Genomic DNA, 18,191 nt, shown 5'->3' on the forward strand with positions numbered 1-18,191 from the left:
GAGGGCTGTGTCACCCCTGGCTTGCAATCCTGAGTGCCTTACAATGCCTTGCTGAAGTAGCTCCCACCTGGGATGCTCACAAACAGCCTTCCAGCATTCAAGCCATGATTTGAGTGTCATGTGTAACTGCAGCCTGCTTGTTACCCACTGGTTCTCACCAGCTTTGGTTATACTGCAGGGGGACCTCAACACACCCCCAGTCCCAGATTTCCCGCCAGAAACATATGTCCTGTACTGCTCAGCCTACTCCTAGACAGTATAAATATATTAAGTCTGTTCTTCCTTTAAGGGAAAAATATGTCAGCTTATTATCTTACATAGAGTTACCCAGATGCTTCAGCTTCAACACACTGGATTAGATGAAACAGTAAAACAAGTTTAACTACAAAGAGAGAGATTTTAAGTGAGTTCAGGTAATGAGGCATAAAAGTCAGAAATGGTTACAAAAAAAATCAGGATAGGCACTAGTAAGTGTTTTAACTTAACAAACTATGTTAAATTCAAGCAGAATTTCTCAACACATGCTTCCAGCAAGGCTACTGACCAAACTCTTCAGGTACAGACGCCCCCCAGAGTCCAACGGCTGTTTTCCTTTGTCAACTTAAGTGTGATGTCAGAGACAGACAGGGAGAAAGAGTGGGAGTCTTGGGGTGTTTGCCCCTTCTTTTGAAATTTCAGTTCCCCACCTTCTGAAATTTTTTTCCAGTTGGGAACTAGGAGACAAAGAGTCTGTGTGGAAGGATGTTCGCCGCTGTTTTTTCCTACCTGTTTGAGCTTTCTTTGTTTTCCCTTCCTGCTTGATGACTCTATTTACTACTTAAATGCAAATTAAGGCAAACATACACTCCTTTGTTCAAGACAGGACTTTTTGACCGCTTTGGTGGAACGTGAGTTTTGAACATTATACATAGGTAGTCTAACTTCACATACAATGTTCCCACATATATTTTATTAGGTCATTTATTGACCAGCCAAGTATGAGTTTTCAAATGATATCTTACAAAGGTACACCTACTATGAAGATTATTACAATAGTGTGTAGGGTGTGAATGCAGAGGTGTATTCCATCACACGGCCGTTAACACTTTTTTTGTATGCAAATTTAGCTGGGCAAGATGGTGAGTGGTTGTTTTACTATGTCAGCATTTTAGATGGCTGGAAATATATTAGGAAGATCTTCACAGTATTTTTAGTTCACATTTACAGTTGTGACTCAAAATGCCAGTTATGCTAATTTCACTCTGAGGAATTTAGGACATTATTTGTGATCTAAATTTGTACTAGTTTTATTCATCAAGTAGCTTGGCTTTCAGGCAAAAAGACTATTTTCCTTTTCATAACTTTTTTGTTTTTTTCTCTCTCCTGAAGAGACCAGCTGTAATGTGGAGCCCAACATTTCTAATGTAAAGAAGAAGAGTGAAATTATTCAGTCACAATATTCTAGTTCCCGACCAAAAAGGTAATCCTGAAACACACTTTTTTCTCTTTGCTGGCTTGCTACATGACATTTAAATAAAGTTAAAGAGATTAGCAAGAAACTAGAAGATGCAGTCCCTTCCTGGTTTTTACATCCATCTGATTGGAGTAAGGATGATCTTATCTAGGTGGTAAGTGTTTGGTGTCCTCTCCTCCCATCATGAACTTTTTTTCCTAAGTGACTCTTGTTTACATTCTCAGTTGTTTTTGTCCATCTTGTCAGTATAATAGTATCAAAGGTGGTAACTGTAATCCATTCTTGTAGTAATGATGTTTTGATACCCATTCTTGAATTTTTTTAAAAAGAATGTAAACAATGATGTTAGATTGCTTCGTTTATCTGCCAGTGTCCTTAGCAGCAATATTCCTTTTTCTTTCCCAACCTGCAGCTTAGTTGTCAGAAATATGCTGTAGTGTATATTATAAGGTGGGAAGTATCAAAGACCACTAATTGAGACTAAGCGACAGGCATGATAGCAGTGCCAGGTGTTGACATCACAATTAAAATGAATCCGAAATTCTGTATTTATTATTTAAAAAAACTTGACATAAAATTCTGATGGGCTAAATTCCAGTAGTTTTTGTCAGTGTTTCAAGTATACTTTTAGATCAGGGGTTCTCAAACTGGGTCGGGACCCCCCAAGTGGGTCACAACACCATTTTAATGGGGTTGTCAAGGATGGTGACAGAGTTGCTGGGGCCCAGGACCGAAGCTAGAGCCCGAGTCCTACCGTCCGGGGCTGAAGCCGAAGCCTGAGCCCCACCGCCCAGGGCTAAGATTACATACCCCTTACCCAGGGCAGAAGCTCTTGAGTTTCAGCTTTGGCCCCCACCTCTTTGTGGCGGGGCTCGGGTGGACTCAGTCTTTGGTCCCCATTCCTGGGATTGTGTAGTAATTTTTATTGTCAGAAGGGGTCACAGTGCAATGAAGTTTGAGAACCACTGCTTTAGATGCATTGTTCTATAGACAAAAGGGACAGCTTTTGGCTTGATTTGTGTTTGAAACATATTAATGTGTTCATGCCATTTCATCATGGCACAGCTTATTCTTTTTATTGGTTAGTGTAAAGATCTTTTTTTTTAACATTTATGAGAAAATAGTCTGTGTACAGAATTTTTTTTTTGCCTGTTGAAGTACAACAATGAACAGAGTACGTTTTATTTTGTCCCGCACCCTCAGAGGAACTTTTCAAAACATATTGGCCATATCTATTGCATGTTAGTCTGTGTGGCTAAAACATGCTCTTTACGTTTTGGTAAGGTTGCGAAGTGTTTTTATTTTGATATTTTAGAGCTAAAGCTGAGAAACCCAAATATACAGTATGCAGTGACTCAGAAGAATCTGAAGAGTGGCTACCACAACAAACAAGAAGTAAGCTGTATTTAAATACTTGGGTTAAAATAGAATTAATTTAATTCAGTTTTTAAAAATCAATTGTTGTTTTTCTTTTCAGCCAAATGTGAAAAAGATCTCCCAGTAACCAGAAAGAGAAGTAAAAGTATGTTTCTTTGGAGTATAAGTATGTTTCCATACCAGAAATTTAAGCAGAAATTGTATACTAGAAGATACTTCAGACTAACTTCTTATCAAGAAAATAATCTATATTACAAATGTTTCAGTAAAATGCCTGCAGACGTGTTTAATCCTGTGAGCATGTAACTCGGTTTAACCATCTATAAGAGTAAATTTATCCATTAGAAGTAGAACCTTGAACTCTTATTTAAGAAAGGGCTATTGAGCTAGCCTAGTAATGATGCACTCCTTCTCTGGGCTTATGTTTCTTAACAGCTTTTCTGACTGAAGAAGTAAGTAATGATGATGTGACAGGCTTTGAAGAGAATCCTTTCCTCAGTGGTAAAAGGGAGGGGATGTTGGAAGGTGTAGCGAAGAAACATGAGATGCTTTAGATTCTGACAAGCATGCGGTAGTATGTAGGCACAGAGACAGAAAAAGCGCATTTGAAAGGCAAAGCTATATTACAAGATGAAATGCTTAGATGCTAATCTAAAAGTACAAGAACATATGTTATCTGTCAAACTAAATACCCCGCATGGAAGAAAATCCGAAAGACTATAGGTACTCTGTACTGAGGGCTTGTTTACACAAACACTTTGCAGCAAGCTGGGATGTAAATCTACCCCATGCTACCTTGCCTGCACTACATGTCTGTGAGGACACAAATGGTGTGCACTAAAAGTTCCCTAATGCGCTTTGATCTATGCTGCTTTGAAACGAGTAAATCACAGCACCCTAGGGAACTTTTAGTGCTCAGCAGCAGGGTCCACATAGGCACTTAGTGCATGGCAGGCTAGCAGAGGGTAGGTTTACACCCAAGCTAGATGTGAGCTAAGTGTTTGTGTAAACAAATCTAAAGTATTGTATGTGTGTATGTACTCTTGGAGTGAAACTTGTGCTAAATCGTTTGTCCTCATGGCCAATAGATTCTGTCCCTTTGAGAGTTACTCTCTGTTAGTAGCTACCTGTAAAACAGTGAGAAAACCGGTTTATTTGGTTAACAGGTTTCACTTAGTGTGACATAAATGTAACAAAAATATACCTACCCATGCACACATGTTGGATGTGGTCTTTTGGCAGCAGCTGCTTGTATTATCCAAGAAGACACAGGCTTTGTATCTGCTCTTGCATCTCCATCTGCTCCATTAAAAAAGAAAGCAAAGAAAAAAGGTAATGAAGAAATAAACACAAGCCTTATGAATTTCAGTTTCTTTTCAAACTGAAAAACTATACAGATGTTTTTTATCCTGTGAAGCTTACATTATTTTGATGGGGACCTTCAAAAGGACTACAGGGAACTACTCCGTATTTTTTTAGTATTGTATTTGTTATAAACTTTCAAAATAAAGGATTAAGGTAAATGATTATCCTGCTAAGTGTCACTTCTATTTTCTCAGGTACTGGAAGTGTACAGTCTGTTAAGAAAAATGATTCTGAAGAGAGTCCCAGAACAACACTGATCATATGTCCGCTGTCTGTCCTAAGCATCTGGATTGTAGGTTTTACATTATCATGTTAATTCTTGAATATATTGTGAATCTTAATTATGATAGTACAAATAACATTGCTCCAGTAACATGTCATTTAACTAAAAATTACTGCTTCTCCTAATTTTGAAATAAAGTAGTTACTCAAAAAATAGGTAACTTTTAGTGTTGATTTATTGCCGTTAACTCACTTGGTTAACTCAAAAAAATGAATCGTGATTTATCGCCATTTTAATCACACTGTTAAACAATAGAATACCAATTTAAATTTATTAAATACTTTGGATTTTTTCTACATTTTCAAATATATTTATTTCAATTAAAACACAGAATACAACATGCATAATGCTCACTTTATAAAGTTATTACAAATATTTGCACTGTAAAAATGATAAGAAATATATTTTTCAATTCACCTCATATGAGGACCGTAGTGCAGTCTTTTTATCATGAAAGTGCAATTTACAAATGGAGATTTTTTTTTAATAACTGCATTCAAAAACATAACAGTGCAAAACTTTAGTGCCTACAGGTCCACTCAGTCCTTCTACTTGTGCAGCCAATCGCTACGAGAAACATGTTTGTTTACATTTCCAGGAGATATGCTGCTCACTTCTTATTTACGATGTCACCTGCAAGTGAGAACTGACTTTTGCATGGCACTTTCGTAGCCGGCTTTGCAAGGTATTTACGTGCCAGATATGCTAAACATTTGTATACCCCTTCATGCTTTGGTCACCATTCCAGAGGACATGCTTTCATTCTGATGACGCCTTTTTTATTTTTTATTTTTTAAAAAGCTTTAATTAAATTTGTGACTGAACTTGGAGCAGAATTGTATGTCTCCTGCTCTGTGTTTTACTCGCTTTCTGCCATGTATTTCATGTTACAACAGTCTCCGATGATGACCTAGCATGTTCCTTTTTAAGACACTTTAACTGCAGATTTGACAAAATGTAAAGAAGGTACCAATGTGAGATATCTAAATATAACTACAGCACTCAACCCAAGATTTAAGAATCGGAAGCACCTTCCAAAATCAGAGAGGAACGAGTGTGGCTCATGCTTTCAGAAGTCTTAAAAGAGCAACACTCCAGTGTGGAAACTACAGAACCCAAACCACCAAAAAAGAAAATCAGCCTTCTGCTGGTGACATCTGACTCAGATGGTGAAAATGAACATGCATTTGTCTGCACTGCTCTCGATCATTATCGAGCAGAATCCATCATCAGCAAGAAAACACGTCCTCTGGAATGGTGGTTGAAGCATGAAGGGACATATGAATCTTTAGCGCATCTGGCACATAAATATCTTGCAACGCCGGCTAGAACAGTGCCATGCGAATGCCTGTTCTCGCTTTCAGGTGACATTGTAAACAAGAAGTGGGCAGTATTATCTCCTGCAAATATAAACAAACTTGTTTGTCTGAGCGATTGACTGAACAAGAAGTAGGACTGAGTGGACCTGTAGGCTTTAAAGTTTGAGGTTTTATTTTTGAATGCAGGTATTTTTTGTACATAACTCTACATTTGTCAGTTCAACTTTCATGATAAAGAGATTGCACTACAGTATTTGTATTAAGTAAATTGAAAAAATACTATTTTTAGTGCAAATATTTATAATAAAAAATAAATATAAAGTGTTACTGTACACTTTGTATTCTGTGTTGGAGTTGAAATCAATAAATTTGAACATGTGGAAAACATTCAAAAATATTTATATAAATGGTATTCTATTGTTTAACAGGGTGATTAATCGCGATTAATTTTTTAAATCACTTGACAGCCCTAGTAATTTTTGATACTAGAATAAATTGAAGTGACATAGTAGTGCCATGAGACTAAATGGCTTTTATTCACTGATTTCATGTCCATTAAAGAGCTACAAATCTTGGTCACCCTGTGAGAAGAGTCGTTATTGAGCAAATGGCTTCCACACAGGTTCACAATTCCACCCTCCATTTTTACTGCAGGAGAGGAGTTTGTTGTTTGTAAACATGTTAAAGGGATACTCAGCTTAAAAATCACGTCTTTGTCGAAGCTTTGTGCCAATGGATTTTACAACACAAAGATAATTAAAACTGAAAAGAGATGAGAGAAAATACTCTTGCTTTTTTAGTTTTTTTTTTTTTTTGTTGGTCTGTTTAAATTTTTTTTTGTAAAACTACAGAATTGGACTGTGGATTTGGTATTTGAAACTACTGTTTTCATTTCATTGTTTGAAACTGAGACAAATTTGCAAATAGTTTTGAATCATCCGAAACTGCAATTTTTGTAGGGGGAATAAACTATTTATCTGAAAAATCTTGCCTAGCTGTAGCTAAAATTCCTTCTCTAGATTCTGTTATTTGTGAAGTTACTATAAGAAAGTTACCAGAAAAAATGCTGCCTAATACTTACTCAGTAATGGAGAAACTTGCAGAAAATTCAACAAATGAAGCTTTGTGTGGAGAACTCAGAGTGAGGGAGATGAAAGGACTCTCTCCATATATTATATTTGCGTCCTAGGACCGTGTGATACTTTTTATTGAAATCACTTTATCTTTAAACTTTACCCCTTCTTTTTGTCAGTAGCTCAAATTCCGCAACGTAGTGTTAGTGCTGGAGAATGACAAAGGTGAAACACTTTAGAAACAAAAATGAAAGTGACAAGTGGAGATTAACTATTTTATTTAAGAGGTACAAAAATTAAACACTAATGAAAAATAGATCTTGAAAATCTCTCATTTTAAATAAAATGTTAGTAACATGAGAAATACTAATTTTTAACCTGTCATTCTTTCATTTTATTTTTTCTTATTTATTCAGAAATGCCATTGTAGCTTTATTTTACATGTGTTTTTAAAAAAAAAAAAAATCTCCTCCTCTCTCCATCCCTTTCCTCAACTCCATTGCAGTACAATTACTTGTGACTATGAAGCTTTGCTTTGTTTTTGGTTCTGTTTTTGCTGTAACTGAGTTGGCTGCTACAGTTCCCTCTGTCTCTCTTACCCCAGCAAAATTGACTTTGTTATATGTCTGTCCTGTGTTCCACTATTGGTAGTTGCAGTATGCCACAGAGTTGGAACAGAATCTACAGTTGTTTTTGTAAGCCGTCCTTAAGGAATATAGTTATGTGGCAACATTTGATTAATCGCAGTTTCTCTAATGACTTGTCTTTCAGGACCAGTTTGAACAACATATCAGGCCAGATGTTCACGTGAATATATATGTTTATTATGGTCCTGACCGTAGCAAAGACCCAGCATTTCTTTCAAAACAAGACATAGTACTAACAACCTACAACATTTTAGCCAGCGATTATGGAGTAAGTAAAATACTAGATGTCTGTATAGCAACTTTTTATATCTGATGATTTAAAACCAAACAAGCCCAAAATGGCCATTTATGAAGAGTAGGAGGCATTCTTTGAATGTGTCTATTGTATTTTTAGCAGTTTAAATTCCCCACAGATTCTGACTGCATTGGGTTTGATCTAGCCTGGGGCTGAGCAGGGTTTTCCTTACAATTTCAGTTCTGGATAGCAGTGGGCTGTGCTAGATCTGGGCATCTGAACTGAGAGCAGGGAATGTGTACCTTTAGTGCTGTCAGTGACCCCTCAGTCCTCTGGCAGCATGGAGGAGGAAGCTGCCTGATTCAGCTGCAGAGGGGGACAAAAGTCAGACTTGAGCTGAGAGCAGGTTAGGACAGGCAACTGGAGGGAAGGCGAAAACTGGGACTTGGGGCTGGGTGGGCAATTGATAATTTGGGACTAGCTTTGCAAGGAGACTGGGACTAGGAGTGGAGTGGCGCAGATGGGCTGAGAGGCAGCAGATAGAGAAGTGGGTAGAGACTGAGACTGGATGAAGAGCTTGAGGGAGAGACTGGGACTTATCTCCTTCCCCCTTTGGTTCTAAGATGGGAGGGAAGACTGATCTGACAAGGAACTAGGAGACAAAGGTAGAACAAGCACTGGTTGGGAAAAGAGATCTGGGACAAAGAGCTGGAGGGATGGGGGACACTAAAACTGAATGAGGAGCCTTGGAGGCTGGTCAGGATGGGGAATGTCGGGGAAGGGGAAGATGGAGGCTGGAATAGAAAAGAGACAGAGGATTGTGTGAGCAAGGAGAACTGGGAACAGGAAGCTGGGGATGGGTGGGAAGTAGGTTGGGCAGCGGAAATGAAAGTGAGGGAGGGGAATAAACCGATGGGGAGCCCTGAGGGGTGAGGCAAGGATTTTCTGGGTAAGGGGACTGGGATTGGGTAGATTGGGGGAAGGAGCCCTGATGGAAAAGAGACTGGACTTGGACAGGGCAGAAGAGGTTGAGGTTGAAGGGCAGTGGTGGGGGGAGGGAGGGAATTAGGCGAAGTGTTTGTTCTCAGTATATAGCATACTCCTCTCAGGAGCTTGGAATGGAACCCAAGATTCCTGAGTCTCACCTTTCCTCTGATGTCAGCAAAAAATCTGTGAAACCCTCTGGCAAAATGGCCCATCCCCTTCTAGTGCTGATCCACACTAAGGATGACCACATACTACTGCTATTAGTTACTCTCCGTAAGCTCAATTTGGAGAGCTCTCTGCAGTTGATCTAAAGGTTCCAATCCTCCCTGCTGCTTAATTTTACACAGTCATGGCACTTCAGTAAAGCTTTTTGAATTGCATAGTTAGGACCCTACCAAATTCACAGTCCATTTTGGTCAATTTCATGGTCAGAGGATTTAAAAAATAATAAATTTCATGATTTCAGCCGTTTTTAAATTTTGAATTTCACTGTGTTGTAATTGTAGGGGTCCTTACCTAAAAAAGGAGTTGTGGAGGGGGTTGCAATACTGCTACCCTTATTTCTGCACTGCTGCTGGCCCCACCGCGGCCTTCAGAGATGGGCAGGTGAAGAGTGGTGGCTGCTGGCTGGGATCCCAGCTTTGAACGCAGAACTGCCATGACATCTACATAATAAAGGGTAAAAGCACACAAAAGACCAGATTTCATGGTCTGTGATGCGTTCTTCATGGCCGTGAATTTGGTGGGGCCCTATGCATAGTCTATGAAAGTATGTAAAAACTGATTGTTTTATTGAGAGATTTATTAATTTCCTGAATAAGATAGCTGTTATATGTGAATCCATGCATTTGACTAGGTTTGTTTTCATACAAATCTCAGTCCTTTTAAAATATCTGGGTATCAGATCTTTGAAATGGCCCCTTCTGTTTAATTTAGCATCATGTAGAACCCTTCCCACTCCTCTGCTTTCTGCTCTGGCTTCCATGCCTTCACTCTGGTCACCCTTTTGCATTCTCTTAGTCCTGGGCACTTGGTATACATGTCCAGGAATTCTTTAAATCCAAAAGAGTGGGTTCCTTGCATTCCTCGTTTTACTGTTCTTTGAGTAAGTAAGATAAAAATGAATGTACTTTCTACTATTAGAAATCTCTTAATGAATCTACCTCACTTGTGCTTTGTGTTAGGTCTATGACTTGATTTATCATAGTTGCAAAAAGGTCTATTTTGATTTGAGTTACAGGTTCAAAAATAAAATTGTATTTCAGAGCAGAGGCGATAGCCTGTTACACAGAATAAAGTGGCTGAGAGTGGTGTTGGATGAGGGGCACACTATTCGAAACCCAAATGCTCAGCAAACTAAAGCTGCATTAAATTTGGAGGCACAGAGAAGATGGATATTGACAGGTAAAATATTTTATACCACAGTAATTGCAGTATTAACCTTTTATTTTTGTACTACAATGACACTACATTTTTAAAAAAAAAAGTTTTCATTTTAGCTTTATCCAGAAAACCTAATATTTATTTTGGATGCTGGGCTCTAAGTTCAGACTTACTTTAGAATGCTCTTAAATTAATCTTAGTTCAGAAAGAAGATCTCAAAATGGTTTTGAAAAAGTAATATCAGAGTTTTTCATAAGTCCTCAGTAGCAAATTAGAAGTCCATTGCAGCAGCAGTTTTCTATCATCTTTATAAAAGTTGATGAGAGTGCCACCAAATCAAACTATTTAAAATAATGCTATTATCCCAGCTTCATTTTACATGATCAGCAAATAAGGAAAGGACTGACTTACCAACCAACATGTTTGATTTCTTTGAAACCCAGATTTTTTTGTTCACTTAGTCCTTGATTCAGGAAAAATCGTTGTTCAGGACAACACATAAGCACGTGCTTGGCTTAAATCAATGGCACTTAGGCCAACACTTAAGCCAATGATTGAGTAGGGATTCTTTCCTGAACTGGGGCCTAAGTGAACTGCAAACCATCTACATCAACTTGCAAACATGTGCTGTCTAAGGAATAATGCCCAAAAGGCATGTATTAAGAATAGAGCTGGGTGAATAATGGATTTTTCCCCATTTGTTGTCAATTCTGAAAAACCAAACAAAATTTTGTTTGGGTTGAATTAGGGAATCAAAAAGTCAAAAAAATGAGTCAAAATGATTTTTGGTTTTAATTTTGGCTTTCGGACATCTAGATTCACAAAACAGCTGCGAGGGAAGGAGGAAAGCCTCTCTTAAACCTTTAGCTCAGTGGCTAGGGTGTTCTCTTGTGTTGTGGGAGATCTTCTCTGCCTGATGTGGAGAAGGGATTTGAACTTGAGTTTCCCATGTTACAGGAGTGTGCCCTATTGGACTGTGAGAGATTCTGGTATGGGTGTCTCTGTCTCTCCAGTTCCACTTCTTATAAATTAAAAAGTCATTTGGAGCAGGAACTTGAATGTGGGTCTCCCATATCCTAGGCGAGTACTCTAAGCACCAGCCTATATAGTCTTTCTCATTCTCTTTCCTAGACCCAAATATTAGTCTTTGTCATTCATAGTATCAAATCACAAGATCAGTGGCCAAGTTTCTCCAGTGCCTGCAAAGTTTAGATTTCTCACAACAGTCTAGCATTTCAGAGTATTTTGAAGTATTCCTCTTAGAAAAAGAAGACTCAATAATTTTATTTGGTGTTCAGTCATTCTTAAGAAGTTATATGTGCCCTTTTTTTTAAATGGAGGTTTTTTTTGTTTTCTGGTACAGTAACTCCTCACTTAAGATTGTAGTTATAGTCCTAAAAATGCGACTTTAAGCAAAACGATGTTAAGCGAATACAATTTCCCCATAAGAATTAATATAAATGAGGGGGTTGGGTTCCAGGGAATTTTTTTCACCGGATAAAAGACTGTACACACTCTCTCTCTCTCTCTCTCTCTCTCTCTCTCTCTCTCTCTCTCTCTCTCTCTAAGTTTTAAGCAAACAATTTAATTCTGGTACACAATGATGATGATTGTGAAGCTTGGTTGAGGTGGAGGAATCAGAGGGTGGGATATTTCCCAGAAAATGTCTTACTGCTAAATGATGAATTAGCAGTTGGCTGAGCCATCAAGGGTTAACTCACGCTCTACGAGGCAACAGGAATGGAGGGAGGGAAGACTGCATCCCAGACAGATATACACACTGTGTGTGTGTGTGTGTGAGAGAGACACATGCATTTCCCCCTTAGTTGGCCCTATTCCTAAGTACACTGCCTTGTTAATTAGATCAACTTGCTGAGACCCTGTCATGTGTCCCCCCTACTCTGTGGAAGATGGGGTAAGCGGGGTGCAGGCAGTAGGGGGACACCCTGACATTAGTCCCCCTCTTCCACCTCCCCCACCCCTCGCACAGCAAGCAGGAGTCTCAGGGAGCAGCTCCAAGGCTGAGGGCAGGAACAGCACATGGCAGTTGGGGGAGGGACAGCTGAACTGCCTGCAACTGATAGCCTGCTGGGCAGCTGCTGCACAGGAAACTTAGGGGAGCGGGGAGTGTTGCACAACTTTAAACGAGCATGTTCCCTAATTGATCAGCAACATAACAATGAAACAACATTAACCGGGATGACTTTTAAATGAGGAGTTACTGTACTATGTGCTCAATTTGGGCTGAAGCTATTTTTGCATCTGACAGAAAATGTTGGTGGAGATGACTTTGGCTATATCCTTTCAGATTTGCATGCAAGTAGTGTGAACTTGTCAATATTTAAAAATTGTTTGTTTTAGGAATAACTCTTGAAACTGTAAAGCAGCAAAGTATCCTGTGGCACCTTATAGACTAACAGACGTTTTGGAGCATGAGCTTTCGTGGGTGAATACCCACTTCGTCAGATGCATGCAGTGGAAATTTCCAGGGGCAGGTATATATATGCAAGTAAGCTAGAGATAACGAGGTTAGTTCAATCAGGGAGGATGAGGCCCTGTTCTAGCAGTTGAGGTGTGAAAACCAAGGGAGGAGAAACTGGTTTTGTAGTTGGCAAGCCATTCACAGTCTCTGTTTAATCCTGAGCTGACGGCGTCAAATTTGCAGATGAACTGAAGCTCAGCAGTTTCTCTTTTGAAGTCTGGTTCTGAAGTTTTTTTGCTGCAGGATGTCCACCTTAAGATCTGCTATAGCGTGGCCAGGGAGGTTGAAGTGTTCTCCTACAGGTTTTTGTATATTGCAGTTCCTAATGTCTGATTTGTATCCATTTATCCTTTTCCGTAGAGACTGTCCAGTTTGGCCGATGCAATATACACCATCATATGCAGAGGGACATGTACATAGCAGAGGGACATTGCTGGCATATGATGGCGTATATATACCATCTCCGGTTCATTCACCTGCATGTCCACCAATGTAATATATGCCAGCAATGTCCCTCTGCTATGTACATCAGCCAAACTGGACAGTCTCTACGGAAAAGGATAAATGGACACAAATCAGATATTAGGAACGGCAATATACAAAAACCTGTAGGAGAACACTTCAACCTCCCTGGCCACACTATAGCAGATCTTAAGGTGGACATCCTGCAGCAAAAAAACTTCAGGACCAGACTTCAAAGAGAAACTGCTGAGCTTCAGTTCATCTGCAAATTTGACGCCGTCAGCTCAGGATTAAACAGAGACTGTGAATGGCTTGCCAACTACAAAACCAGTTTCTCCTCCCTTGGTTTTCACACCTCAACTGCTAGAACAGGGCCTCATCCTCCCTGATTGAATTAACCTCGTTATCTCTAGCTTGCTTGCATATATATACCTGCCCCTGGAAATTTCCACTACATGCATCCGACGAAGTGGGTATTCACCCACGAAAGCTCATGCTCCAAAATATCTATTAGTCTATAAGGTGCCGCAGGATTCTTTGCTGCTTTTACAGATCCAGACTAATACGGCTACCCCTCTGATACTTGACACCTTGAAACTGAAAACTTTCGCTATACTTGCTTTTTTTTACTTAACAAACTGCTGTGTGTGGGTTTTTTTTTGTTTTGTTTTTGAATTCTTATTAGTACCTGTTAGCTGCTTGTTTTAAAAGGAGGGGAGAAGCACTGAAGCTTTAGTTCTGAAAACTGTTTTTTTTAATTTTAAAATACTAAAGGATTTGTAATGATCTTTGCAACTAGACTAAAAGATGAGAGGTCTGACAAGATGATGATGATTGATGATGATCTCTGAAAAATGAACAAATACAGAGTAACATTTTATGCCTATCGATCTTAACAAAGCCCTTTTGTGTCAAAACTGCTATGAGCAGACTGGAATCCTCCCAACTCTTCCAAACCACCAGTTTCTTCTAAATTGCGGGCATAGCTTCAGCCAAGTGTATGGCTACTTCAGGGGTTCTCTGTAGTAGATGCTGAGACTGCCACTTCGGGCAGAAAACTGGGCATTTTATTATCAGCTGTTGGTGTATATTTAAAAATTCACTTAAAATAGATTTTCTTTAAGATCATTTAGAGTCCTAACACTTCTTTTTTTGGATAGCTCTTCTTCCCTTTCCCTTGGGTTTGTTATCTGACGGATTTCCATATGTTGTCCCATTATTATATGGGTTAGAATCTTTTCAGACAATTCTCTCTCTCCCTCAGTCCTGCCTGTTTCTTTAAAGTGGAACTATATGGGAAAACGAATACATTTTAAAATATGAGGTTAAAATAGCTGCAGAAAGACTCCCCTGAAAAAGTGTATGCTAGTGTAATGGTGTCTTGTTTATGAAAACTAATACTTTGTTTCATTATAATGGATCTGTGACTCAATCTGAAAAAAATATTTCTGTGCTCTGGGTTTTAAAGCTTTGCTCTGTGTATTTGTGTAGGGCTAGTGTGTATTTGTGGAGGGTGGACTACTTTTAATCAAACTTATATTTTTGGTTCTTGAGGTTTTCCAGATTCTTTTTCTTATTTTAGGCACTCCTATCCAGAATTCCTTAAAGGATTTGTGGTCTCTTCTCTCCTTTTTAAAACTGAAACCTTTTACTGATAGAGAGTGGTGGCACAGAACAATCCAGCGCCCTGTCATGCTGGGAGAGCAAGGGGCACTGAGGTATGAAGAGCTTGTAAAATGTTTGTGGATTATAAATCTGGTCTTTGGTTGCCAGTGAGTCATGACAAACTTACACATTTATACTTTGTTTAAACATAATGTACATTTTTGGTTTATGAGATTTATTTATACTTTGGTTGTAAAATGCAATATATTGTATATAACTTAATTTTAGTTTGTAGCATACTACCAAGCTTAGATTTTATGCAAAAGAATCAGTTATACAGAATAAAAAAAATTGTTAGTAATTTGTGTTAGTGTACTAAAACTGGTTCATGTGTCTTTCTAGGCGTTTACAGGCCCTAATTAAAAACATCACCCTTAGGCGAACGAAAACAAGCAAAATTAAAGGAAAGCCTGTTTTGGAGTTACCAGAACGTAAGGTATTTATTCAGCATGTTACGCTTACAGAGGAAGAGAGAAAAATCTATCAGTCTGTGAAGAACGAAGGCAAAGTTGCTATTAGCAGGTAGATAGAAAGAAGATAGACTGTGTAGTTACTATTAGAGTTGTTAGTTTTCTTTGTAGTCTGACTTCTGAAAACTACTGGTCCAGATGTTTCAAGCATATTAGCTGTAATAGCAGAATATGTCTAAAATATGCCAAACTTTCACCCCCCACCCTTTTCACTCTTCGTATGCCCTGAATTAATAGTTGCAAATGACTATAGCGTCTGTTCAATTGTTAGCATGAGGAAGAAAATGAAGAATGGTTTAGCATATGCCATAAATGAGCTAACTGTCTTTGAGAGAAGCAAAAAAGAATACAAAATACACTAACAGTGGTCTTAAAAATAATTCTTTAGCACTTGAAAAACTTGTTTCTGGAGAACATTACATACAGTCTCATCTACTTTTTTTCTGAAATAGTGTAACTTAAATTTAAATGAATCTTAGGAACTAGTTACTGATGGTATATGGAACTTCCTACTTTGTCCTGTATGGCAAGTGCCTATATATAGCTTAGTAAGTTTAGATAACCTTGAAGGATTTTTAGTTTTGCTTTTGTATTTCACAGCTTTAACAAAACTGAGGACAAAGAAACTGTGACATGCACACCTTACACAGAGCAGTAATTTTTTCAAATCATTGCACAAGGTTTTAGCCACATGATTTATTTTAGTTGGTGGCCCACTTACTTCAGTGAAGTTACACTAGTGTGGGTGAGTGGAGAACCAGGGCCAATGTAAAATAGGTGACTAAAAGTTCACATACCTCTTTGAAAATCTACACCACAAAAAGTTTTAATAGCTGAGAATGTTCAGATATTCAGAAGTCCCTGGTTTCTGTGAGTTAAAGTATAGAGTGTGATCATCTGCAATTTCATTAAAGTCTGGGTCAGATTCAAAGGTAACACTAATGTTCAGGACTGCCACTGTTTAGGTAAATGGTAGTGCTCCAGTTTTGCCATTCAGGTGTGTATGCATTTAAAAAAAAAATAAACCCACAAAAAAACATGAAAGGGCATGTTTTGCATGGAAGAACAGGTAAAAGATGCCTGTAAGAATAGGACATGATTTTATATTGCTGAACTTGACCCACTGAGACCATGTATTTAGGGTATAATGTTTTTCATACTATAATGTTAAAATTGTTCTTCAGGTATTTTAATGAAGGAACTGTTCTGGCACATTATGCAGATGTCCTTGGTGTCTTGCTCAGATTGAGGCAGCTGTGTTGCCATCCTCATCTTTGCACAAATACATCGTCTTCCAGTTGTCAAATAGGTGAGCAGATGTACTTTCTGTATATCGTTCTTAAAACTGTAACAGCATTTTAGTTCAAGTCCCAAGAATATAAATGTTGTTGGTAGACTTTTTACCTGTTGTATTATGGACAAAAACAATTAGTCTTTAATTGGGTGTATTAATGTGTTCTACATACAATATTTGGAATTTTAGATCTTTAAAACATACCCCCCACTTTCCCGCTCCCCTTAACTTATAGTTATATATGCTAGTCTTCATATCCCACAAACGGCAAGCCCTAAAAAAAGAATGAAATATCTAGCTGAGTCATTCAACTACCCATCTACAGTTTACTCATTGGTTCCCATTGTCATCCTTAAATATCTCCCTTCCACTATCTTTTTCCTGAACAACCATTCTGAGTGTTCAAATGCTGGTGTATTTTAATCATTAAGATAGGGTTAGGGTAGCTTTTATAAATTGTACTGTAGTTCCGTAAGTGATTTTGTATTAGTGTGTAAATAAATGAGGTATGCTGTCTCTGTAAATAGTGGTTGTGAGATTATTATTATTTTTTTTTTTCTTTCTGTAATGCTTATGAAAATTTGAATGGGTAATGTGTCATTCTGAATTCGATATCAGTTCTGTAATTGCTATGTAAAGTCTGCATGTGCATGCACTAGTGAATTTTATATTTGTGAACTAAGTTAAAACTGCATGTTTGAAGGATGAAAATAGACCTGTGTATATTATGAGTGGAGGAATAAGGAGCGGCATGTAGATAGGAGGAGGGTGTTGAATGGCTTAACTCAGTGGTTGGCAACCTTTCAGAAGTGGTGTGCCGAATCTTCATTTATTCACTGTAATTTAAGGTTTCACGTGCCAGTAATACATTTTAACGTTTTTAGAAGGTCTCTTTCTATAAGTCTTTAATATATAACTAAACTATTGTTGTATGTAAAGTAAATAAGGTTTTTAAAATGTTTAAGAAGCTTCATTTAAAATTAAATTAAAATGCAGAGCCCCCTGGACTGGTGGCCAGGACCTGGGCAGTGTGAGTGCCACTGAAAATCAGCCCGCGTGCCGCCTTCGGCACCTATGCCATAGGTTGCTTACTCTTGGCTTAACTGCATGTTCTCTCCCCTCCCTTTTTTTTTTTTTAAAATAAATTTGGATGTACAGTCTAGCAAACTTAACTTTAAGGTACATGTTTTGGTTTTTATGGTGGGGGAAATTACCAGGGTTTAATGAGTATGTATCAGCGTTGACAGTCTTATTTTAATACACGTGATTAGCTATTTGGCATTAATACATATTATCCCACGTAAGCCCTTTGCAAAGCCCTAATGTTTCCCATGACCTCCTTTCTCTATCCTGACCCTATGCCTTGCTCCCTGTCCTGGGCTACTCCGCAGTGCCCTTCACTGCCTAAATTGCCTCCGGGTAGCCTTGCTCCCCATACTTCCAACATGTTGTCCTCCTTTCCTACTATATTCAACTTTTAATGTTTAGATTTATCAACACTAGTACACATTTAAAAGGTGAATACATTGGCAAGTACATATGGGAGAAGCAGAGCAGTATGGGAGGTCATGGAGGCTAAAAACAGGGAGGAGATGATACTCTCTTGGCTGAATCTGACAGCTCTTCTGTTGCAGACCTCAGTCATGCTTTTGACTGTTGAACTGCAGGAGGTTTATCAGAGGACTTCTGTGCTCTG

The 18,191-nt window shown here is 38.4% G+C and overlaps 1 protein-coding gene across 9 annotated transcripts in view; it reads left to right on the top strand.

The window, feature by feature from the left end:
- HLTF (helicase like transcription factor) overlaps positions 1 to 18,191 on the top strand; it is a 139,166-nt gene that overhangs the window by 13,597 nt on the left and 107,378 nt on the right. For 7 of the 9 annotated variants that reach the window (XR_004001977.1, XR_004001978.1, XM_030575346.1 and 4 more), the window contains exons 10-19: positions 1,369 to 1,459; positions 2,769 to 2,848; positions 2,931 to 2,975; positions 4,073 to 4,162; positions 4,390 to 4,487; positions 7,642 to 7,785; positions 10,005 to 10,143; positions 14,649 to 14,784; positions 15,074 to 15,253; positions 16,386 to 16,510. Coding sequence is in view for 5 of the 9 variants with exons in the window: in XM_030575346.1 (XP_030431206.1) it covers positions 1,369 to 1,459; positions 2,769 to 2,848; positions 2,931 to 2,975; positions 4,073 to 4,162; positions 4,390 to 4,487; positions 7,642 to 7,785; positions 10,005 to 10,143; positions 14,649 to 14,784; positions 15,074 to 15,253; positions 16,386 to 16,510 (1,128 nt within the window). In the remaining 4 variants the exon portion in view is untranslated. The remainder of the gene's footprint in view (positions 1 to 1,368; positions 1,460 to 2,768; positions 2,849 to 2,930; positions 2,976 to 4,072; positions 4,163 to 4,389; positions 4,488 to 7,641; positions 7,786 to 10,004; positions 10,144 to 14,648; positions 14,785 to 15,073; positions 15,254 to 16,385; positions 16,511 to 18,191) is intronic. The other 2 variants (XR_004001979.1, XR_004001980.1) reach the window with 2 other exon arrangements.

Source organism: Gopherus evgoodei, chromosome 9, assembly GCF_007399415.2.
Source record: "Gopherus evgoodei ecotype Sinaloan lineage chromosome 9, rGopEvg1_v1.p, whole genome shotgun sequence".
Taxonomy (NCBI): Eukaryota; Metazoa; Chordata; order Testudines; family Testudinidae; genus Gopherus; species Gopherus evgoodei.